The 24,792-nt window shown below is 61.0% G+C and overlaps 1 protein-coding gene across 1 annotated transcript in view; it reads right to left on the bottom strand.

Annotated features, from left to right (window-relative positions):
- ARHGEF11 (Rho guanine nucleotide exchange factor 11) overlaps positions 1–24,792 on the bottom strand; it is a 77,603-nt gene that overhangs the window by 27,194 nt on the left and 25,617 nt on the right. The window contains 7 exon segments of the mRNA XM_047705202.1: positions 3,650–3,721; positions 4,442–4,620; positions 5,349–5,406; positions 5,987–6,036; positions 12,188–12,286; positions 13,108–13,196; positions 13,502–13,516. Coding sequence (XP_047561158.1) covers positions 3,650–3,721; positions 4,442–4,620; positions 5,349–5,406; positions 5,987–6,036; positions 12,188–12,286; positions 13,108–13,196; positions 13,502–13,516 — 562 coding nt within the window.

The following is a 24,792-nucleotide window of genomic DNA, read 5'->3' as shown; positions in this document are numbered from 1 at the left end:
TGGGCCTTGACATCGGGGAGGCCTCCCTCTGAATCCTGTCCCCCGTGCTCACTAGCTGTGTCAACCTGCAAAGCTTTGCCGCGTCCTCCCGGGTAACACAGGGATGACGGTCCTTGCCCGCCAGATGGCAGTGAGGCCCGGATGAGCCCTGGCCTGTGACGCCTTCCCCGAGCGCAGGTGCTGTGGCACTGCAGAAGGAAGCGCTCGCAAGCCGGCCCCGGACGCAAGTGCATCAAGCTGTGAGCTCAGCCGAGCCCCCTGCTGCCCCACGGCTCTCCAGGCCCAAGGCCCCCAGCCCCACTAGGCGCCGTCCCCCCAGCGGGCTTCCCAGCTGCTCTGCCGACATATGCGGCCACTCCGGCCCCACACAGCAGTTCTGCCTCCAGCCGTGGGGGCTCTCCAGGGACCCTATTTGCGCCCTCAGTCTCCCCATCCCATGGTTCCTTCCCTCACCCTGCAGGAATGCTCCTTTCTGTTCTTAAAACGAAAACCAGCGGCCACCAAGAGGCCCTTCCATCGATTCTGATTATCTTTCAAGCTGCTGCCTTGGCCCTTTCTCCCTCCTTCCACGGACATGTCCCCAGACAGGGCTCGACCCTTGGGGCCCAAGGTCTGAGGCCTGTGCACGGTCTCCCTCCTTGGAAGCCTTCCCGGTGCCCCCCACCCTCCCTCACAGCCTGTCCACAGCTTCGGTGGGTCCCTATGCCCCAAAATTTGCGTGGGCCTGTGCCGCTGACAGGAAACACACGCAGAGACGTGGTCCCAGCCTGGACGCTACTTAGTCCCACAGACAGAAGGACAAACAACTTAGCAGCCAATATAACAGGGATGCGACGGGTGGGTGTGGTGTGCCACAGAAGCCCACTTCCGAAATCCCACGGCACACGCTCTCCTCCTCCCTGCACGGGAGGGAGGACCCTACTTAGTCCCCAGTTCCGACGACCACCTTCACGCCGAGGACACCCGAACCTGTCTCAACCCTGCCCTTTCCTTTGAGGCTCAGCCCTCTCACCTCCACGTGGCAGGTGGACGATCATTTTCTCAACGTCCCCTGAGCACGCAGAGCTGACATTCCTGTCTCCCCCCAAACCCTGCTCTGCCTCCCTTCACCACCAGCATCGCTGCCATCCTAGCGCCCAAACTCGGTTCTCCTGCCTTTTCTGCCCTGCTACCTGCCCCCCGCAGGCTGTGTTCACCCATGTGACCTCCATGATGTCCCCCGCGGCCCCGCGTCTCCCGTGCCGACTCCTACCCCTCTGGCTCGGTCTCCTGTAGTGGCCGCGGGACGTCTCTGGGGAACACTGGCTGGGGAATGGGACCAGTCCCTGCTCAAAGTCCTCCGACCCGCCCCATGGTCTTCAGAATAAACTCCAAGCTCAGGAGGGGTTCAAGGCCCAACACACCTCCCAGAGCGGAACGGGCTGAACCCAAACTCAAGCGCCACCTCGGGAACTCGTCCGCGATGGCTGCGGATTCGTCCTCCTCTCGGGCTTCCGTGCACCAGCACCTCCGAGACGGCTGACGCGGAATTCACGTAAAATAAACCTTGGCACGTGTGAGCGTACAGCTGAGGGGCCTGCACACACCTGCAGGGTTCACGACAACCCCACCGCGCAGCTCCGGAACACGGCAGGGTAGCGTCCTGGCCACCCCCGCAACCAGTGATCTACTTGGCGTCCTCGTGGACGTACGTGTTCTGGATTTCCCCTTAAATGGGTTCACAGGACCCGTCGAATTTTGTGCCCGGCTCCCCCGGGGCCTCACGCGTTCTCGGTGCTTCCTGCCCAGGGTGGGGCTGGGGGTGAGTCCGTCCCGCAGTCCGGACAGACCACCCTGGGCTGCTGCAGGTAGCGTGGCTTCCTCTCTGGGGCTACACTGTCACGAACGCTGTCGTGAACGTCCGTGGACAGGTGCACATCTGGCCGTGTTTTCAGTTCTCCGGGGTCAGACCCAGGAGTGGGGCTGACGGAGCGTATCTGCGTGTTGCTGCGTTGACCGTTCTCGGCAGCCGCCGAACCGTGTCCGCGGCGGCCGTGTGAGTCCGCGTCCTCCCCAGCAATGGTGGGGATCCATCAGGATAATGGGCACACGGAGGGCGCGTACACCAGCATTTCCCCAACTTCTCCCCTCCCCCCACACTGGCGCTGCCTTGGCTCCGGCCATCCTGGTGGGTGTGCAGTGCGGCTGTGACCAGCACGGGCCTGAAGACCAGTCGCTGCGAGCTCACCAGGCGTCCGTGCACGTCTCTGCTGTCCGTCCCACTGGCTCACGTGTCGTCTTATTACGTTTACGGAGTCCCTAACGAATCTGGCGCGAGACCCGGATCGGACAGATGAGTTGTTGCAAGTATTTCCTCCCATCCTGGGGGCGGCCTTTTCACTTAATTGTGTCCTTTGATGCACAAAGACTTTTAATTTGGACGAAGTACAATTTGTTTATTTTTCGGTTCCGTCTACTTTTGGTGTCACGTGTAGGCAAACGTGGCCTGACCCAAGCTCATGAAGATTTCCACCTGTGTTTTCTTCTGAACGTTCTGCGGTTTTCGAGAACAGTTTCAGTCCTTACATCTGTCTTTGAGAGATCTGGGATAAGATTCAGCTCACACCGTGAAGTACGGATCCACGTTTGTCCTCGGCACGTGGATAGCCGGCTGCTCCAGCACCACTACTGGAAGATGGTTTTCTCCACCAAATGGTCTGGACGCCTTTGTTAAAACCCAACCAACCCTCTACGTGTGCTTTAACTTCTGGACTCTGAGCTCTGTCCCACGGACCGACAGGTCTGCCCCGATTGTCCCACATTGCTCGCTAAGACACTTACTATGATGCAGTTTGCCTGCATTTCCATCCACCCACAGATACCCCACCAGTTCACAAACCCCAGAGGAAAAGCACCCCCCCCACCTTCCCGGGTAACCCTCTGGCTTCTGCCCCAGCGTCGCCCACCCTGCCCTCCCCCCGCCCACACTAGCAGCAGCTCAGTCCTGCCAAGCACGGGAGCGTGGTTCCACACGTCCGTGCCCTTGGCCTGTGCTATGCACTCACCGGTGGACCCTCCCCATCCGTCTGCCTGCAGAAGGCCCACCCAAGGCCCCGTTGAGAGACCGCTCTCCCCTGAAGTCCTCCTGCGTCCCTGTGGTTCAGGGACTGCTGCCTTCTTTGTCCCCTCCCCGACTCTTACTACGCTGGGAGTTTTCTCTGCCCCATCAGAGCTGTGCTGAGGGCAAGGACGGTCTCATCTCTCCATGTCTCTGTACCACCCGACCTAAAACAATGCTTTATATGCAGCTTCCAAAAAAGCGATGAATGGAAATGAGGGGCCACTGCACCCCACCCCCACCAACGGGGTCCCGCTGCCAGCAGCCTGCCCACCCCGCCCCCCTCCCGGGGACCCTGAGACCCCCCTCGGCTCTGGTGCTCCCTCCCTGTCTTCTCCCCACTGTCTCCTGTTGGCCCGGGGCTGCGTGTCCACCATTTCGACCTGTTACCCAGGACCTCTGGTCCCTATTTACTGTCTCATCCCAGTTCTGCTTTAACGCGTCCCATGGTCACAACTGGTCAGCGGGCCTCAGGTTTTGGGTGCTGGGGTTTGGCGGTGACAGGGGTCCGGAAAGCAAGGCCATGGCCGGCTACCCTCAGCAGGACCTCACCTGTAATTCTTTCTCCTCCTGCCTCAGCATATTGAGAAGGATCTGGGTGGCGTGTTTTTGGAATTCGGGATCCTGGAAACCGAAGAGACCAGTGAGTGGTGACAGAGGGGACAGCCTCACGGCTGTTCTCCCACCTGCCAGTTCTCAGGCTGAAAAACCCAGTAAGGCTGTTGGGGTCGCCTGTACGTCTGAGTGACCCTCAGCCACTCACCCGACTTCAGGCACCTCCCGAATTCCCAGAGGCCTTGGCGGCAACCACCCCTGGTACCGAACCGATCCAAGGCTCCCTGCCCCTGCTCGCTTGGTCTTTTGTCCAACCACAGACCCCGGCCCTGTTCCTCACCGCACCTCGTCCCTCCGCTGCCCTGCCCTGGGTCCGCCCCTGCTGTTGCCTGAGAGTTCCCGATCCGTTCCCCTTCTCTTCCTTTCCTCCCTCAAGCATCCTTTCCCCTACGGCTCCATGTGTCCCACACTCTGTGACAGGGGCTGGCCGTATCTTTAATGGTCACCTCTCTCCGTGCCTGGAGGGGTGCACTCTCCCTGCTGGTGGGCAGCACCCCCAAAGGCCTCCTTAGGGTCCCCTCTGTTTAGGAAGCACGTTGCCCTCCGCTGTCTGGGGAGACGGGGTGCATTCATGTGGAAGGTGGACACGAAGGGCAGAGTGGCCCCTTCCACGCGACTAGCCCTTCCCTTGTCCTACCGACGCTCTTCACGCATCTCCAACTCGCCTCTGCTCACCAGCACACCTTGCTATACCTGCTTCCCCCCTTGGTGACGAGCGGGGACCATCACCTGCAGCGGTTTGGGCCCTGTGATGCGCTGCGGGGGCGGCAGAGGCGGTGGTGGAGGTGGTGGTGGGACCACAGGAGTGGCTCGGGGCGTTCCGGCGGGGGCGGGGTCCTGCTGCAGCCCAGAGACACCGAGGGGTGAGGGGGAGGAGCCCAGGAGCGTCAGGGCAACATAGGCGCCAGCTGGAGGCAGACAGAAAAGGACCGGCTCGTTCAGGGCGTGTCGTCCTGGAGGGCGGACACTCAGGCTACAAACTGGGTGATGGTGAGCGGGGAGAGAGTCTTCTCCCTCCTCCTTTCATGAAGCTTAAAATTCTGCGGATAAAACTGCACTTGAGTGCCCGGACGTCTCTAGCTCCAGCCACCGGCCCTGCGTCCACGCCGGTGCCCCTTCCTCCCTCTTCTTTACGCAGGATGCTCCAAATCCCCCCCATGCGTGTGGCTGCCTGGCCCTCGTGTCCGTCACTGTGCTCAGGTCTGTCAAGCCCCTGGCGCACGGAAGGCGGAAGGCGCTCAGGCGCTGGCCTCCACGCTCCTAGGACCACCCGCCCGTGAGCGCTTTCCTCAGCGTCTCCTGCTTCCGTTGGCTCACCTGGGCAGCTCCGAGGGCTGGGTCTTCCCGGCTGCGGACAGAATGTTTGTGCTACCCACCCCCCGCCCCCAGATAGGCCACAACAGAGGAAGGCTGTCTGTGGAGGGGAGAGAGGCATGAATGGCCTGGAGAGAGCTGGGGGCAGCAGGATATGGTCTCCACGGGCCGTGACCGCAGGGGACGGGGCAGGCCCAGTGGATGAAGATGAGACACATGGCCCTGGCTGCACGTCTCACCACAAAGGAGGCCCCGGGTCAAAGGGCCTGCTGCGCCCAGCCCACCTGTCCCCGACTTTCGTGCACCCCAGTTTCCAACTCACATTTGATAAGCTTCACCACCTCCAAGTGTGAGCTGTTGGTCACCATGGTGCCGTTCACCTGTGGCAGGACAAACGCTGGAGTGACCGGGATGGATGCGGGGGTCCTTCCGAGGCTCAGATGCCTTCACAAAGCCACTTTCCGGTGCCCCCAGACCCCGCCGGTCGTTGTGAATCTGCTCCCGTTCACATTGCTGTACGTTCTGTCTTCCCGGCTGGCCCACGCCCCAGCCCAGCGGGCCTCCTCCCCACTGGAGGGCTAAGGCGTTGCCTCGCCTAGGATTCCCTTAGTGCCTCCAGGACTGTGTGACCCCAGAGGCCGGGCAGGTCCCAGCAAGTGGCAGCCGGCAAGGCCCTCAGGTCAGCACCGTGTGGCGACAGAGGCTGAAGGCCCTGGGCCCCTGGCTGGTCTCAGCCCCTCCCCCCATCTTAAGTATATTTTGTGTGTTAAATGGGAAAATAAAACCCATTCCCGAAGCTTGGTTACTTACAGTCCAGAAAGGCTGAGGAGGGGGCTCTTGGGGGCAGGTCCCCACATTCCTGGGGCCCTCTTGTGGCCCTGCCCCCAACCCAGTGGCCAACCACCCTGGGGGCAGGGCAGGAGGGTACCGGGAGCCAGCCAGAAGGCGGGGGGCACTCACTTTGATGATCCGGTCGCCCTCTTTGACACCAGCTCTCATGGCTGCTCCTCCTGTAGGGAGAAGATTTGGTCAGGAGAGCCCAGCCCCTCGCTCCTGCGGTCAGTGACCCTGCCCTGTAGTCCCTCAGCCCTCTGTGCCAGGACCTCAGAAGCTGGGCAGCCTCCCGTCCTGCCGTGGGGATGGTGGCCCGTGTGCTGCAGTGGGCGTTCTCGCTGGGTGGCTCGGAGGCCCGGCTGCTGGGAGCCAGGCCATGGGGCCAGAGGGACAGGCCCAGCTCCGGGCCCAGACCTGTACTTTCTTGGAGCACGTCTCCGTGGTTCCCACGATCCAACGGGACGAATAAGTTTACTGCACGAAACGTAACCGCTGACCTAACAGTAACTATTAAGAGGAGCAGGGAACAATGGGTGAAAACAAGAGTTTTCAAACTGTACTTCCTGAGCCGGGACAGGCCCCTTCCGGAGTTCACGCCGCCGAAGACGAGGTCACTGCTTTAGTGTTAAAATCTGCTTTAGAGCATCTGCGATCTCTCCACCTACTGAAAGATCTCACTTATTTGGGAGAAAGAGAGGGACAGCACATGCTGGGGGAGCAGCAGACGCCCCACTGAGCAGGGAGCCCGACACAGGGCTTGGTCTCAGGACCCTGGGATCATGACTGGAGCCGAAGGCAGACGCTTCCCTGAGCCCCCAGGCAGCCCAGTTTCTCCCTTTAAAAGGGGCTGGACCCAGAACCCCTGCTGTGGCTGGTGGCTGTCCCTCGGCTGGAGGCTGCAGCAGCGGCCGCTGCTGTGCAGTTTCTAACGACTCAGTCATCCAGGAAGCAAGAAGCACAGGAGCCAAGGCAGGCTAACGAGCGGCCCACAGGCTGTGTTTCTGCGGATCTGCCCCAGACGATCACTGAATCTGTCAGCTGCGTTCATCGGATCAAAACAGAACTCCCACGAAGCACATGCTTCTGGTCTAAAAGGAGCTTCTAGGGCGGAGCCGTGTTCCAAGTCGGGTTTCCGTCGGGACTCAGGATCGCACCCTCGTCGGCAACCCGCTAGTCACGGAGGAGCTCGCAACGCTCCAGGCTGTGTCTGGAAACCAAAGCTGGAAATGAGCTGCCTCGCCTGCAAGTCTGAGACACATGTGGCGAGATCTCTGAGAAAAAAACAAAGTCTCCGGAGGAACGGAACCGGAGAAGTTCTCCAAAGTCGGTGAGCGCGACGATCGCTGGGGGTTTTGTTCAAAGGCTCATCCGCTGGCCCCCTTGCCAGAGAGTGGTTCAGTCCTTCCGGACATGGGCTCGGGATGAGGACGGCAGCCACTGGGGGTCGGGCCGGCTCTCGAGGCAGCACGGACCACACTCTGAGAAACGGTGAGCTGGAGAAGCCTCGTGCCGCAGAAAGACGGTACCAACCGCTACTCCTGCAACGTCCGCGCTGACACACGTGTCTCTTTGCGTCTCCTGCCCCAACACACACACGCATGTGCGCGTGCGTGTACACACACACACACATACACACACACGCACTCTTTCCAGAACTCAGGTTCCACCAGCAAGCCGCCTGTCTGCCGTTCCGTCTCTGGGTCTGACTGTACCCAGGCCTCTGGGCCACGCAAGCTGCTCTGAGGCGGCGGCAGAGGCGAAGACGTGTGGCAGTCCTCCCAGCAGCGCCGACCCCGTCCGGACCAGGGAGAACGAGGGAAGCAGGGAATAGACATGTCTCCTCGCGGCTCCGCCTCCGGCAGGAGGCCGAGCAGGCCGCGCCCCCACGGGAACCCGCAAACAAGCGCGGCCAGTTACGTCCTGTGCGACCCTCACACCCTGTTCTGGTCCTAAGTTCGAGATTCTCCTTTCACCTTCCCCATAAACGAGTCCCAGATATTTCTCCGGTACTACGTAAAACACACTTTTCCTCCCATTTTGCCACACACTGAGTGTAAAATGCAGCCTGCTCCCGGCCTTCCTCATGCAGGCCTCGTCTCGCGGTGCTGGGCCGTGGGGCGTGCGGCCGCTGTTGGGTTTTTACAAATGGAAGGTTTGGGGCCACCGTGTCAGTGCCCGTGTTCCGACAGCAGCTGCTCTCTTCCTGTCTCTGTCACACTCTGGTGACTCTCAAAAGATCTAAATCATTCATTGTTCGATTTTCGCGGGGATCTGTGCTGAGCGGTCGTGGATGGCACCGGCGTCCCTGGGGACCCCGCAGGCTGCCCCCACGAGATGGCAGACCTAACGGACGTGCGTGTGACGATGGCTCTGCCAATGGCCGTTCCTCTGTCTCCCTCCCTGCGGGCCTCCCTCGTTCCAGAGACGCCACAGTGTGGACACGAGGCCAGTTCATAACCTGAGGACGGCCTCGACGTGCTCGTGCGAAAGGAAGAGTCGCTCGTCCGAAGCTGGAAGTCTGGAGCGAGCAGGGGTGGAGCGAGCGGGGGTGAAGCTCGGCGAGGCAGGCGTGTCCGGACCCGACAGCCTAGGAGCCTGGGCCTTGGACGCCAGTGGTCAGCTGAGCTGTGAACGTGAAGGAGAAGCCGTTGGAGGAAACGGAATGTGTGGTTCCAGTGAGCACATGGGGTGAGGAGAAGGCGGGCTGGACGTCCCTGGTGCAGGGAAGGTCGGAGCGGTCCGGGGAACGTCCCTGTGGCCACCACGTCCCCATCGGCCGAAGTCCAGGTCAGGATTGGAGGGATCTGGGCCACGCGTCCCAGCAGCCACTGAGTCCCCTTTAGTTCAAGTGTGGTCTGGGGTCGGAGCAGTCTGGGCCGAGCGTCCTGCTGGTCATTGCGTCCCTTTCAGCTGGAATCCAGTCCAGGGTCAGAGGGATCCGGGCTGAGCATCCCAGCAGTCACCACGTCCCGTTTGGCTGAAGTCCAGTCCAGGGTCAGAGCGGTCCAGGCCGAGCGTCCTAGCAGTCACTGCGTCCCCTTCGGCCAAAGTCCAGTCCAGGGTTGGAAGGGTCCAGGCTAAGTGTCCCCGAGGCCACTGTGTCCCCTTCGGCCAAAGTCCGGTCCAGGGTCAGAGGGGTCCGGGCTGAGCATCCCAGCGGTTACCACGTCCCGTTTGGCTGAAGTCCAGTCCTGGGGCAGAGTGGTCCAGGCCGAGCGTCCTAGCAGTCACTGCGTCCCCTTCGGCCAAAGTCCAGTCTAGGGTTGGAAGGGTCTGGGCTAAGTGTCCCCAAGGCCACCGTGTCCCCTTCGGCCAAAGTCCGGTCCAGGGTCAGAGGGGTCCGGGCTGAGCATCCCAGCGGTTACCACGTCCCGTTTGGCTGAAGTCCAGTCCTGGGGCAGAGTGGTCCAGGCCGAGCGTCCTAGCAGTCACTGCGTCCCCTTCGGCCAAAGTCCAGTCCAGGGTTGGAAGGGTCCGGGCTAAGTGTCCCCGAGGCCACTGTGTCCCCTTCGGCCAAAGTCCGGTCCAGGGTCAGAGGGGTCCGGGCTGAGCATCCCAGCGGTTACCACGTCCCGTTTGGCTGAAGTCCAGTCCTGGGGCAGAGTGGTCCAGGCCGAGCGTCCTAGCAGTCACTGCGTCCCCTTCGGCCAAAGTCCAGTCCAGGGTTGGAAGGGTCTGGGCTAAGTGTCCCCAAGGCCACCGTGTCCCCTTCGGCCAAAGTCCGGTCCAGGGTCCGAGCGGTCCAGGCCGAACGTCCCAGTGGTCACCATGTCCCATTTGGTCGAAGTCCAGTCCTGAGTCGGAGGGGCCCGGGCCGAGCGTCCTGGTGGCCACCGTGTCCCCTTCGGACGAAGTCTGGTCTGGAGCAGGCAGGGGTGGGTTCAGGGGGTGTCGGGAAAGAAGCCGTGTCCGTGACCCAGAAGTGGCCGGTGAAGCAGCAGGTGCTCCGGAAGGCGCAGCTCAGAGAGTCCCTGAAGGTGCCACACTGACCAACTGGTTTTCCGTGGGGACGAAGCAGCCTTCCCCGGGAAGGGGGCGCAGCCAGGACTCCCGCAGCTGGAGAGGAGAGGGCAGGGCCTGGCTGCGGGCTCCAGGGGACAGGGTGCCTGTGTCGTTAGGGGCGGTGAGTGGAAGCCGGTGCTCGGGGGCCGCTCCCGGAATCCCAGGGCCCTGTGGGATGACGTGGACTCCACGCCGCAGGGGCTTGAGAAATGGCCAGGCAGAGCCCGGAGGGCCACACGCCTGTCCCCGGCAGGGTTGACGGAATGTCTGAGCTCTACCCCGAGACCTGCTGGGAACACAGATCCCTTTCAAAACGCCCCTGACAGAGGGCCCTGGCTGAGCGGCTGGTACAGCACGCGACTCCTGATCTCAGTGTCGGGAGTTGTAGCCCCACGCTGGGCACATGGCCACCCCTGAGCTCTGACGGAGATGGATGAGGTAGGGGTGTTGCCTTCGTGCCCACCGACACGACACCTGCTCTGCAGCTCATGGGATCAACAAGTGGTTTCGCCTTTCAAGTCTTTTTTTTTGTTTTTTTAAAGACTATTTTTTTTGTCAGAAAGAGAACACGAGCAGGGGAACCAGCTGGCAGAGGGACAAGCAGACTTGCCCACGAGCAGGGAGCCCGATGTGGGACTTGATCCCAGGACTCTGGGCTCACGCCTTGAGCTGAAGGCAGACGCTTCACTGACTGAGTCCCCTAGGCGCCCCGACTTTCAAGTCTTATTATTTGACAAATACGTTTTGTGAGGCTGTGGCTGCCACAGATGATTCTGCTGAGGAATCTGGACAAAATCACCAGGAAACCTCGTGGAAAGGATTCGTCATTCTTGATGTCGCTGAGAAGAACATCAACGGTTCGTGGGAAGACGTCCAATACCAATGTTCTGCGGGGTTTGGGAACCGATCACAGTCCTCATGGAGGACCGTGAGGGACTCCGAACTCTGCTGGAGAAGTGTCTGCAGATGTGCAAACAGCAGCAGAACCAGAACTGGACCCGGGGGAGTGGTGTGAAGCTGGAAGGGCTGTGGTCTCCCTGTGAGATCGGAACGTGTGAGGAGCTCTCCCCACAGAGGCTCCGAGCACGAGCTCTCCCCCAGGGAAGCTCCTCCCAGAGGGGTGCTGTGCAGGCCGCCGCGACCACTGAGGGTCTCGGTTAACCCAGTGGAGCGCGCCGCGGCGGGAGGGAGAGGACTGTCCCCAGTTCAGGGAAGCACTCCCGGGTCTGTGGTGCTATCGAGCTGCACACACAGGGGACTGTGCTGCAGGGACATTGCTCACGGAAGCGGGGGGGGCGTCTGTTGAAGCCGCAAACTTCACTGTGTGACTCTAGGAAACGGGCACGGCCCCGCGGCCTTCAGCGGCCGCCAGCACAGAGCTTACGACTGGCAGACGAGTGAGAAGGTGCTTTTCGTGAAGACGTGAACACCAAGCTTCTACACCTAGCGCGACCACTCACGGCAAAGCACAGTGTAGCGTACACGTGCTTCACCTGCTGGGAACCCGAGTCACGCGTGTGACACGCTTGACGGCGCCATCTGCTCTACTGCGGCCGTCCGACAGGGACCGAGCCCGCCTCGCCTCTGCCGGGGGCTGTATTCTGGAGCCCATATGCTCTCCACATCAGCGGCCCAGCCCGTCTGCCGCAGTGCCGGTCGCTCCGTCTGGGACACGGGCCTCACAGGCTTCCGTGCTCCTTCTTGCAGGTCGGTGTCAGCCGCGGTCACCGGCCAGCTCGGTCCTGCCGCTGGTGGCTCTTCCCCAGGTACGCAGTGGCCGGACTGAACTGTGTGCGGGCCGTCCCACTCCGCTCCCTTCCCACCCGATCCCTATCGAGCAGCAAGCTCTCATTCCTGCCTTCCAGACAAGTCCCCAAACCCCCTCTTCCAGGAAGGCTTCAGGCACAAACGGCCCACACACAGATCTCCCAACACCGCCCTTCCCTGCTGTCCCACACTCGCCATTCCTCTTGCAGTCACGTTTAAGGTCGCTGCACCCACCAATGCGGGTGACCACAGGGACCGGCACATCCCATCCTGCACTGTGAGGTGCTGCAGCATCCCCTGACCCAGCGCGGGCCCTGCCATCCCGAAGGTCGCCGGCTGTTCCCACCCTTCGAGCACGACGCGAGCATGCAGTGCGACCCCAGAAATCCCGTGCAGGTGCGCGGGGGTCTGATGACGCCCCCAGGCGCCCTCCAGACCTGGAGGCAGGCATTCACGCCCAGAGCTCGCCACGCCGTGCAGAAAGCACGTGCTGCCTGGCTCCAGTGGCTGTGGCACACGCGCTGTCACACGCGGGCAGGCCGGGGAGGCAGCACTCACCAGGCCGCACGGACTGCACCAGGACGATACGGTCTCCGCTGACTGTGAAGCCGAAGCCATGCTGGTCCTTCTGGATGATGACGCAGCGCTGGACAAGACCTGACAAGAGAGGACAGAGGACAAGGAGTTACGGAGGCACAGCCGCTGGCAGGCTGGTGCGCACAATCAAGACAAGCCCAGGAAGGCCGCAGCGCTGCCTCCTCCAGAAAGCCTTCCCAGACTAACAGACTCCCCAGACTCCTCCTGTCCAAACACTACACTCGGCGAGTGACAGCACCCTGTCCCCGACTCTACGTTACACCCGAGGAGCGGCCCTCCTCTGCGCACTGGGCTGACTCTCTGGGTCTGGCTGAGGACAGGCATGACAGAAAAGCAGCCCTGTGACAGGCCCAAGGGAGGCTGGGGTTTTCCATCAAATGAAGCCCCATGGGCGCGGCGTGCTACACCAGCTCGCTGATGGGGGTGACCCGGGGGGGACCCTGCCAAATCCAGGGAAGGGTGCGTGGAAAGAGAAAACCCCTTCTTTTCACATGTATGTCCGTGCACAGAATGTGCAGGACAAGAAAGCTGGAACCGCCGGCCGGCCACGTCCCTGTGGGTGTGAATGGACTCACACGCGCCTGCCGATGTGTGACCATCTCCTGTGATGGACGGAGCGTGAGCTCTAGAGTGCAAACCCAATGGGCTTCATACCTGCCTCCGTCCCCTCTGAGCTCGTGCGCGGGGCCAGTTTCTGAGCCCTCTGTGCCTCCGCTTCCTCAGCTGTAAAGCACGGTAACGTCTACTTTCTAGAGTCGACAGGAGGACGACTGAGGCAGTTTATATATAAAACGTGTAACGTCACACCTCACACACGTTGTGAGCTCAGATCTGCCGGTGGCGGCGCTCGTGTCGGTGTCGGTGTCAGCGCCCGAGCTCACCTGCTGTCTCAGAGGCGTCCGACGGCTGGCGGAGGTGGGAAGGGGACCTGCGTTCGGGGGCCGGGTCTCCCAGAGACAGGCTGCTTAACCTGGCGGGTAAGGAAAGCACACTGGTGAGCTGTGCGGGGAGGGACCAGCATTTGGTTCTGGTAAAAGGGGCCCCGAGTCTTGGGTAAAGAGAGGCCAACCCTCTCACCCCAGAACCCGCTAAACCTGGTGGGAGATGAACCAGGTCTACACCACTGGCAACACCATCTATTTGGAAGCCTGGGCTGGGAGGGCAGGCATGGTCTGACACCCAGCAAGGCGTGAAGGGCGAGAGCCCTCCCCGGGGTCGGGAGACGGAGCCACGCGAGGATGGGATGTGCACAGACGCACGCTCGTTGGGTCTTACCAGGCTGCAGTGGGGCTGATGGGACGGAAGGAAGCAGCGCGGAAACGGATGCAAGAAAAAGACAAGCGCTCGTTAGTTTTAGGCGGCGATTTGCAAAGGAAAGGGAGACTAGAGGGCAAGACCGTGGAGGTCAGAGCCACACGGAGACCCACGTGCACCCAGCAGAGGACGGCGGTGGGTACGGCGGACAGCCTCCCCAACTCGCATTTCATCTTGCCCCCGTCCCCCCGCAACTGGCACCTCCAGGAGGCTCACTGGGCATCTGATACGAAGCTGTTGGGGAACCAGCACATGCCTCTCTAGAAATGAGGGGCCCAGCGATGGCCCGAGCCTCTGAATACACGCCTATCCTGTGGGCTACGGGAGCCTGGCCTGTCCGGTGGCCATATTCCAACCCACACACACCCCGCTGGCAGCCAGCCTGGGGTACCTCGCTCAGCAACTGTTAAGACCCTAAAGCCTCAAGGTTACCGAAACAGATTTACCCCCGAGCTTGTGTTGAACGGGTCCCCTGTGCGGTGCGGTGAACTCCGTCACTGCCATGCCTCTCCCTCCTGGAAGAGTGCACCTGCCGCCCCTCTGACGGGGATCCTCAGGTGCATCCCCAGCAAGTGACCAGGCAGGCACCGTGGGCAGAGGCAAAGTACGGACTCGTGGGATGGCTTCTGCAGGTGGCCAGGCCAGAACACCACGGTGTGACTGGGGGGGTCGCTCAGCCGTGTGTGGGGGGCGACCAAGTGAACCCATTGGCCTCTGGGATGTCTGGTGGGGTGAAGGGACTAGGGAGCAGAACCGTGCGCACAGAATAGGTGGGCAGGAGAGCGGGGAAGGGAGCCATGTGCTTCTGTGTTTACAGACTCGTTCACATGTGTACAGAATGTCGGAAGCACCTCTGGGAGGACCTGAGAGAAACCCCCACCCAGGCCGAGGCCGGAGGCTCCGTGTCCGGGGCAGAGGGCGGGAGCCACGAGCCTGAATGCACCCGCCACAATCAGTCCCGTGAAGGTCGCCTCTGGTAATACACACAACCCAGCGTGAAGATCCCTTTGACGCTTCAAAGAAAAGTTCCCCTCACTCTGGTGCCCCTCTTACCCGGACAAGTGAGATGCTTTCTACTGGCTGGTCTTTGGATCAGAGAGAGAAGGACACCAGGGAAGAGGAGAGCACGGGGCCCAGGAGAGAGCGACGCAGGAAAGGAGGAAGAGAAACAAAGAACCAGACCAGACACTGGAGCGGCTCGTTCAGGAAAAGCCGCAAGGGCCTGGGAAGGGAAACCCGCCACAGAACAGCAGAGTCACCTTGCAGAAATGCAAACCCGCCTGCGTCCTCTCGCTGCTCGGGACCTCGCAGAGCTTCCTAGGGTCCACAGGAAAGCTGGGCCGCGGCATGGAGCAGGGAGTCCTGCCGGCCCCCACACGGCCCTAGACCCCCGCGCCGCACCAGCAGGTGCACAGTGGGGCTGCCCCCTCCCTCGGCTGCCAGGTGGCCTGGGGCAGTTGCCGGCCCAGGGCGACGCTCCTTCTCACTGTTGGCTATGGTCCGGTCACCTGCTCTGGTTTCTGGCTCCTGCCTCTGCCCGTGCTGGGCCTGCTCCCCGATGTCCTTCCCACTCCACAGCCCGGTACGGCATCCGAACGCCAGACACGAGGGTGCACGGCCGGCAGCTCCAACTCCAGCTATGTTCCAAGGACCTGACTCCATGGGTCCCTGCCCACCTGACCCCTCCACCCACGGTGCGCCCTCTGCTGAGTTCAGCATCCCGTGTTCTAGAAGGTGCGGGAGGGAGTGGCACTCACCCCCGTGACCGTTCTGCATGACATGCGTCCTGCCGTCATTGCGCTGCAGCCCGCGTGTCACTCACGGCGCCGTGAAACTGAACGGCGTCCCAGCACCCAGACCCGTGCTGTCTAACAGCCACCAGCCACAAGGAGCTACGCAGATTTACACTTGAAATAAAATTTAAGACTCAGTTTCAAAGCTGCACGAGCCACATTTCAAGGTCGCCACAGCTAGGTGTGGCTCATGGCGACCACACTCCAGACCACACACGGCACCACAGACTGTTCTACCAGACGGCGCTGCTCCAGACACGGTGTGAGGTACAGGGGCGCAAACCTGGGACATGGTCACTGCGGCGAGTGGAGGAGGGCACCACAGAGCTTCCACAGACACGGGGTAAGCGCTCTGTCCCGGCCCCACCGAGACGGTTCTCAGAATGGATCTCGGTGGAAAGTCTCTTACCCCAGCCACTCCTGTGCTGTCTTGGGTTGGATCCATGCCCCCCACCACTGGGTGACCCCACACAGGTGTGAACCCCTCCTTGCCAGCTCAGGAGAAGGCCCGTTTTGTCCTGGGGCAGGTCAGGCCCCCTCGTGGCCTCTGATGGACTCTGCGGCCCTGGGAACACACCTGTCCCAAAGCCCGGAAGAGACGGGGACTCTCAGCCTGCGTTGCTCTGCCCCTGACCTGGGCCGAGCGCTGTGGCGCATGATTGAAGGCCCCCCAGGCTGTGAAGGGAGTCTGGAGCATCGAGAATCCTTCCTGCAACAGAGGCGGACATTTTTTTCTCCTTGAGAGCTTCACGGAGGAAAACCCACCCCAAAACCAGAGGAGGGAGACTCGCCAGCAGCAGCAAGCACGGCTGGATGCAAACGACCCTTGGGCTGCTGGGTCCCTGGGCGTGGAGCCTAAGCAGAGGCTCTGAGGCCAACTGCGGGGAGGTTAAAGGCTGAGGCAAGGGAGGACGGAGCAGAGGCAGGAGGGCAGTTTGGCATGAAAGAGGCCATCAGAGGAGAAGAAGACTTCCACGCGGGGGCCCCCCCTTCCCGACACACCCACGGAAATGTGGCAGCAGAGACAGGATTCCAAAGGACTGACACCCGATGGGTGTGGGGAAGGCCCGGGAGAGTGCGGACTCTCCCCAAGAATCTGGGGCTTGCTGAACGGCCGCCGCAAGACAGCTGCTGGCCGGCCTGGCTGCTCAGTGAGCCCCGCGCCCTGGAGCCCCCGACAGATGTGGCCGAGCCCCCTGCCTCGTGCCACCATGGCTGACCGTGGCTTCCAGCCGCTCGCCTGGACGACCGCAGGAGCCCCGTGTCGGCTCCCCTGCCGTGGACCGGCCCTCCCAGCATGGCCTTCTCTGGGTCCCTCATCGGGACTAGCTGGCCATTGCTGCGTCACTCCCCAGTGCCCTGGTGTGCACGCCGTCCCCCCGGCACCGAGTGCCAAGGCCTCTCTCCAGGCGGCTCCAACACCGTGCTGGCTCCGTGGTCCCTGCCACCACGGGACCCCGTGCTCACTCTGCGGCTGCGGGTGACGGCCCCACCACGCTCCCCGGGCCGCGGCAGCCTGCACATCCTCTACCCCAAGATTTTATGCTGAGAAATTTCAAACCCACGTTCGCGCTGCGGGAGTAGCACGGTGAGCGCACACGGAGCCTGACGCTAGATTCACGGTGAACGTTTCACACTTGCTTTTTCTGTGGTTATTTTTCCCTTTCAAAGCCAGAAGACCGCACGGTACTTCATCCCTAAGTACATCGGCATCGATGCCCCAGGCCCTCCGGGCTTCTACACAACCACAGCGATGTCAGGACAGCCAGGAGTTCGCCTCTGACCCAGTAAGGTGACCTCAGACGTGTCCCCGCTCCACCCCCACCATCCATCGCTCCTCTATGTCGCTGGGCTCCAACGGCCTCAGCCACAGTCCCGGCGTGGAGCGCAGATCGGGTTTACTCGTTCTCCGTGGTGGTCGTTTGATCCAGAACCCTGCCCACGCTGGTCGTCCTCGTGCACGGCCAGCAAAGGACTTATCTCCAGACCATGGATTCGCATCAAGCCTTCTAAAAGAGCATCCCGTAAGCGATGCTCGTCTCTGGTTCCTCTCGGCTCCGTCGCTCCTGGGAGACGGCAGCGGTACAAGCAGATCTCCCGCCGAGTGAGCAGCCCACCTGGGCTGATGTTTGAGCAGGAGGCGCACCGTTCTTCGGGGGCCCCACGCCCAGCTGCTGCCCCATCCACGGACGTCTGTGCCTGACCCGCTCGATGCACTGAGGGCTGCGGACAGGCCGTCTGCCGGCTCGGTCTTTCCTCCCATGTTGACCGGCTTGCAGTGCCGTGTAGAGAACACCATCTTCACCCTCCCCTGGAATGGTGCTGCGAACGCGTGAATTTTTTCTCCGATGCAATGCGTTATAGTCCATTATCATCATGACTTTTCCTTTTTAATGTGTTTGTTTTTTTCATAAAAAAAAAAAAATCTCTACAACCAATATGGGGCTTGAACTCAGGATTGCGAGATGAGCGGCTCACTCCACTGACTGAGGCCAGGCGCGTGTCGTCATCGCTTGGTTTAAAAAAGGATTTTATTTATTAGAGAGACCGCGCATGCGCGCAAGAGAAAGAGAGAGACCCTGAGCAGAGGGAGAAGCAGACTCCCCGCTGAGCAGGGAGCCCAATGTGGGACTTGATCCCACGACTCTGGGATCACGACCTGAGCCGAAGTTAGTCCACTGACGGAGCCACCCAGGCACCCCACCTCACCACTTTTTTAAAAAACTGTCGGATGTGCCGCATTTGGCTGGCGGAGCTCTTGCTCCAGTGTCACGAGCTGTGTCGAGCACACCCCTGCAGGCTGCACGGATGCTCCTGGCTCACCTGGTACCTTCCCTGAGCCAGACCCGCAGTCGAACATTGCTGGGGGGAGTTCTGGCTGTCGCTCCCCTTTGCGGGGCAAGATATTTGTGCAGAATGGGTGAGTTCACACAGAAATCCCAGATGTGACTGCAGCACGACAGGGTCCTCCCTCGTCTTCCCCAAGCCCGGTGCGGACTAGTTCCCACAGTGAGAACCCGGTTCCCACACAGAAGCATCGTGCTTACTGGTTCCCCAGTTGGGGGGCAGCGCCGTCCAGACTCCCGGATGGAGTGGGAGTCTCCCTGTGGATCCATCTGTCCTCAGACAGCGTCCTGCCGACCTCGTGCCATCCACCCACAAGGCGGGCATGCTTCCTTTCAGACTTGCGCTTAGTTTGCGGTCTGCTTTTCTGTTTCATCTAATTTCATTTTTTGAACTTGCTAAGCGTAAACGTGTAAATGCAGTTGAAAACTCAAAACAAAACTTAAAAAAAAAAGTACATTCAGGGGGCACCTGGGTGGCTCAGTGGGTTGAGCCTCTGCCTTTGGCCCAGGTCATGATCCTGGAGTTCTGGGATCGAGCCCCGCATCGGGCTCTCTGCTCAGCAGGGAGCCTGCTTCCCCTACCCCTGGCCTGCCTCTATGTCTACTTGTGATCTCTGTCAAATAAATAAAATCTTAAAAAAATAAAGTACATTCAGAACTGTCCCTACTCTGTTCCTCCCCCTCCTCCAAAGACACTTTTTTTTTTTTTTTTTTTTAAAGATTTTTGTTATTTGACCGAGATCACAAGTAGGCAGTGAGGCAGGCAGAGAGAGAGGGGAAGCAGGCTCCCCCGAGTAGAGAGCCTGATGCAGGGTTTGATCCCAGGACCCTGAGACCGTGACCTGAGCCGAATGCAAAGGTTTAACCCACTGAGCCACCCAGGTGCCCCCAAAGATACGTTTTCATTTGTCTTCGGCTTCCCATCTGGGCTTGCTCCTGGGAAGCTAAGCAAACACGCGGGAATGTTCTCGTTCTCCCCCGCTGCTTACACAACCAGCAGTACCTCACAGGCTCACACTTCGTCTTTCCCATTTAACCGATCCTCGAAGTGACTCCATGTCAGTCCGCAGAAATCTGCCATTTCCTTGTCCTTCCGCTGGGCCCACACCTACGCTGGCATTCCCCACCCCCACCGCCCCTGCTCCCTGGCACCTGCTAGAGGGCAAAGGTCGCAGCGTGTACTTTCCGGGAGCCCTCCAGCAGCACCAGGCACGGGGGAGAGCCACGCCACAAATACACACCCAAAAGCCCCTCCTCCCCCCCTCGTGGGAGTCTGTAAGACATGTGAGAAAGTGCGGAGACGTCTGGCGACCTTCCAGAGAGCAAAGTCGAGAGCAAAGACTGCCCACAGGTCCCTTCTGTTGGCCTATGGGTGGTGGGTGTGTGTGTATTTTTAAAAATTAGTTAAAAATTGAAGATCGGGCAATTTCACATTCACAAGACACAGGTGTCTGGTGTCTGGGAAATGGGGGGAGTTCCGACACCACTGTGCCCCTGGTCTCGCTCAGCCACTGTCAGCTGTCCTCCCCATCCTCATTCCACCCCACCGCCACGTGGGCCAGACGAACAGCCCAGCAGGTCCCTGTTCCGTGGCTGGTTACTAGGTGCTTCCCATCTTCCAGGCAGGGGCTGACACGCAGCGAACACGGGGGTGAAGTGGAGTTAGGACACACCTGACTTCGAGGTCTGGGCCCCTAAAGCAAGAGTTATCTGACCTGTGGCCCCAGGAAGAGCTAACTGTGTTTACGGGACCTTTCCTCCTCTTCTTTTCCACACACATGCATACATGGGCACAGAACACACGCACATGGGACAACACACACCTCACACGTGATACACACAGGACATAGACACACACCAGCTCACGGGATGCATACGTAGCACACACATGTCCTATGTGTCTGGAAAGATAACACGATGAATACAGAGAAGAAATCGCACACCACACGTGAGCTGACCGAGGTCTCCCGCGTCTGGGGAAGTCACATTCCCAGGCCCCTCCCCGAAGCCATGAGCAGCCGTACACCAGGAAAGAGCTACCTGACCAGGACCTTCGTCCCAGATAAGTCCACACTCGCTGAACCCTGCCCCGGTCTTACTGGACTGGTTTTCCTTATCTTCCAGGGTGGAGGAGCTCGAAGCAGCCTCTCAGGGCCCTCACGGCCCCCGGGTACCGTGTCTGGGTGGCCCTCTAGGTCAAGGTCACACAGGGTGCCCATGCCGCACGTGTGCTGAAGGGCCTTGCATGCCCCTCCTTGGGGAGCCGGTGTGAGGGTCACAGGGGCCTTGTCCATCAGCTTCCCTGATGGTGTAAATGCTCTTGAGGTCCACACTGGATGGCCGACAGCGTGCTAGTGGCGAGGGCCACAGACTGGTGAGTGGACGAGGGACAGAGCCGTGAGGATGAGCCTGGCGTGCCCAGTCCCCCCTGCTCCCACGCAGCTCTCGGAGGGCCATGTCTCCCTGGCTCACAGCCACGTGTGCGGGGAGGCTGAGCTTCTACACCAGTGTTTTACACGTGGCCCCCACGGGACCGTTCGGAAAGCACACTTGCGGGCGCAGTGAAATACGGGCTCAAGCCCAGCCTTCTCCTGGCTGTCACCCCACCGAGAAGCCCCAGTTTCTCAATGACAAATGTGGAAAATATGACTTTCCTCCCAGGGCAACCGGGAGCGCGGAAGCACGGTCAGCGAGACCTCGGAGCCAACCTGTGCGAACAGAAATCCAGCTCCCAGCCCAGCCCAGCCCGAGCCCAGCCCAGCTCCTGAGCAAATGTGTCCTCCCAAGGTGAACGCAGGGGCCTGACAGTCATCTCTGACAGCCCTGCAAACCGAGTCACCTCCAAGTCCTATGGCTACTTCCCTCCTCTAGGTCTGGACCCACCTGCCTCTGCCCCTCCCACCCCTCCCGGCTGTGCAGTGTCCCCTCCCCAGAATCCACCCATTGTCTACGATCCACGAGCTTGTAAAAAGATAAATCAAAATGTCACCCGGGAGGGCTTTCCCACCATCTAAATGCCAGCGCAGTCTATAGGTCCCCCAGCGGGCAACCCCCGCCACACTTCTCCCCTGAAGTCTCCCCCGCAGCGCCCACTCAGAGCTGACCGGTCACTTGGTGCTTTCTGGGGTCGGTTCAGATCTTCTTTCCTGGTTTGCCGACTGGCTTCGCTGTCTCCCGCTCTAGAGCACTCGGCTCCAGGACGTGGCACGCCGCGGATGGCCAACAAACGGGAGGTTAGAGACAGAATCGGACACATCACGCCTGCACCCTGGACAGCCCACCTGCCTGCTCCACCTGTCCCAGGAGCGGCTGTGGGAATTACATGAGGGGAAGTCGGGAGGCTCAGGAAACGCTGAGGCACAGGGCAACGACGGAGGGGAGGCTGGGGCCAGGCAGCTGCTGGAGGCTTCCTGGGGCTCACGGGATCCGAGCCAGCATTGAGAAGTGCAGGTCTGATGGCGGAGGCCAGAGGCTGGAGGCCCAGAGAGCCTGTGGGACAGAGCCGGCGTGCACCTGAGCGCGAGCACTGCTGTGGGGAGACCCGGGAAGGGCTGGTGGGAGAGAGGCCTGGAGGTGGGCAGCACGACTGCCCCCTCGCTGTCCACGGGGGGGGTTCAGGAGCCACGGGGGCTGCTGCAGGGCACCGCCAACGTGCTGACTGGAAGTGAGAAAGACTCCATGTAAACACCCCCGAGGTTGCAGAGACTTAGTATGAACCATGGAGAAATGGACGGGATCAGCACTTGCGACTCTGCCCGTCAAGACGGCAACCCTTGAGCAGACGGATGAAACGTGACGCTGAAGTTCATTTCTCCTACCCCTCCCTACGGTTCTGATTTTTATTAAGTAATCTCCACACCCAACATGGGGGCCTTGAATCACAGCCCTGAGAGGGAGATGCACCTCCCCTGACTGAGCCGGCCGGGTGCCCCCTCCTTACTACTTTAATGTGGCTACTAGAACATTCCCAACGCCACATGTGGCTTGCGTTCTGCCCCACTGGGCACATGGGCGCTGACCTCTCTCCCCTGCTCTTGTCCGGTGGCTTTGAGTTCTGGAAGGGCTCCTCTCGGCGGCCCCAGGGAGGAACAAGGGAGGGGCTCTGAGGGTTGGCCCACTCCAGCGCTTGGCACAGAACGGGATGCTGGCGGGCACGGGACCTTCCACGCAGGACCAGTACCCGCCGCCTCCTCGCTCACCAGCACGGGCACAGACTCACGTCCGACTCACCGAGTTGGTCACCTGGTCCTCAGAAGCAGCCCCGGGCCTGGGCCACCCCCAGGGAGTCAAGGGGGTATCGAGGAGAAGGGTGGGCAGGTGTGGAGCTGGACGGGGTTCGTGGGCATCACGGCTCTGACCACCTGTGGGGCTTAGGGAAAATCGCTCCCTGGCCATGACCCTCGGTGTCCTCACCCCCACAACGGGAACACTAGCCACCCGGCCCACGGTACGTGCTGAGCTGGGGTAAGTCTCTGGCGTAGCGTCTGGCACGTGGCTGAGCTCAAAAAACGGTCGCCATTCCTGCCCCGAGGCCCTCGGTCCCGCAGCCGGAGCGAGCGGCCCGAGCACAGGAGAGACGACCGTGGGGTGCTCGTGGGTCCGTGTGACCGTGCCTAGGCCTTTGCGGGGGCAGACACCCCACCGCGGGTTCTTCTCCCCGGGGCCCACCCCTGCGTTCCCGGCTCCGCGTCTGCGGATGTTGGGGCCGAAGCCACCCCCCACGGTGGGAGTGTGGGTCGCGGTGTTTCCCCAGACCCGGCTGGGTGTGCGGGTCGGAGGCGGGGCGGCCGCAGGGAGGGGGCGGCCCAGCCCGTCTAGACATGTGGTTCTAGACCAACTCTGCCCCCGTCTCATCGTACGGCCTTGGAAAAGCAGAAGAAAATTACAAGGAATAAGCACGTGTCGGGACACAGGCCTTCATCTGATCCTCGTGCCAACCTGACGAGGCAGACGCTGTTATTTCCCTCGACGGGTGAGGAAAACCCGAGTCCGAGGAGCCGGATGCTGCTCCGAGGACACAAGCTACTGAGCGGTGCAGCCGGACGCGGGAGCCACGCTTCTCCTCCTGGCGCCGTGGCTTCACCCCGACGCTGCAGGGCTGGGCCAGGACCCCCCACCCCCGGCTCGTTCTCATCGCGCCCCTCCCTCCGCCCGTCCCGGGGTGTCCCGGGCACACCGGTCTGCACACCCCGGGGAACCCACGGAGAAGTGCAATTATTCAATGGACAGGAAACCGCCAGATGCCGTCCTCAGCAGTGACCCAGAAGCATGTCAGCGTCTGTGCTGGGGACATCGGCAAGGTGGCCAGGAAGAGTTTTGCTCCGTTTCCAGGTTTTCACAAGGGCCAAGGAAGAGCAGAGCTCAGAACCCACAAGACACAGGCTGAGCCCGTGTCCCAGGGCCTGAGGGTGGAGGGCCTCAGTCTGGGGCCTGACGTGTCCTCGCCTGTGCAGTGCCTGTGGCGTGACAGGGGACGAGCCACCGAACGCCTCCAGGTCCCTGCTTCCATGGCAGCACCGTGGGAAGACGGAGTCTTGCCCCTCGCATGGGGCCCTGCAATGGTGCTTATTCGGAAATGCCGCATCCGTCTGCAGGAGCATGCTGTCTCTCCCCCGGCTTTCCTGAAGCGCTGACTACACGTTCTAGGCGAATCCTCCGGAAGCAGGGATGGGACGTGAGGCGCGGCTCGCTGGGGACTTGTGTCCACAGAGCTGTGCTCTCTCGACCCCACAAATAGAGGACGAACCGTAAAACAGTCCTGAATAACAGCCGATCAAGAAACCTCCACCCCCTCTAAACAGTCCGTCATCCGGCTCAAAATCCATTTTCCTAACTTTGTTCGGGTGGATACGGCCGGGCAGTTCAGTCTGTTGAGCATCTGCCTTCGGCTCAGGTCATGGTCCCAGAGTCCTGGGATCGAGGCCCGCGTCGGGCTCCCTGCTCGGCGGGGAGCCTGCTTCCCCCCTCCCTCTCCCTCCGCCGCTCCCCTGCTTGTGCGTCTTCTCGCTCGCTCGCTGGCAAATTAAAAAATCTTTAAAAAAATCTGTTTTCGTTCCAAGTGCGTATCAAAATTGAGGGGAAACACTGGTGGGAGAGGACAGTTAGCCCCTGATTTTAAAACAGATGAACTTAAGCCACAGAATGACAGCTGAGGCACCTGCAGAAATGGGGTCACAACACAGAAGCCTCCAGAGGTACTGGGGAGCCCCCAAGTCAGCAGAGGAACAAAGGTGGGCGGGGGGGAGAGGGCCCTCTGAGTTCCTTTCACCCTTCTCAAGACTGCCCGGAAACTCCCCGCCTTCCGGAAGCTTCCTTCAGCTGACTCCTAGTGATGGCCACTCCTGTTGTCTGCACCGCCCAGCCGTTGGGCTTCTGACTTGTGCCGTAAGGATGCGTCCTCGCCCCCAGGTTACTTTAGAAGGGAACCAGTAATAAAACACCTGCCTGGAAGGTGGGACTTCTGTCCTCTATTTTGTGTTCCTTCGGCTCCCCTGACCAGGGCCCCCAGCCAAAAGCCCGAGCTCCACACCGGACGCTTCGCGACACAGCTGGTTAGGACGCCGACGGAAGGCCAGCCAGAATGCTGGGACTGCTCTGAGCTGTGCACCCCCAG

This window comes from Lutra lutra, chromosome 15 (assembly GCF_902655055.1).
Source record: "Lutra lutra chromosome 15, mLutLut1.2, whole genome shotgun sequence".
Taxonomy (NCBI): Eukaryota; Metazoa; Chordata; class Mammalia; order Carnivora; family Mustelidae; genus Lutra; species Lutra lutra.
Note: the sequence above shows the minus strand (reverse complement) of the source record. Positions and strands in the feature narration are given on the sequence as shown.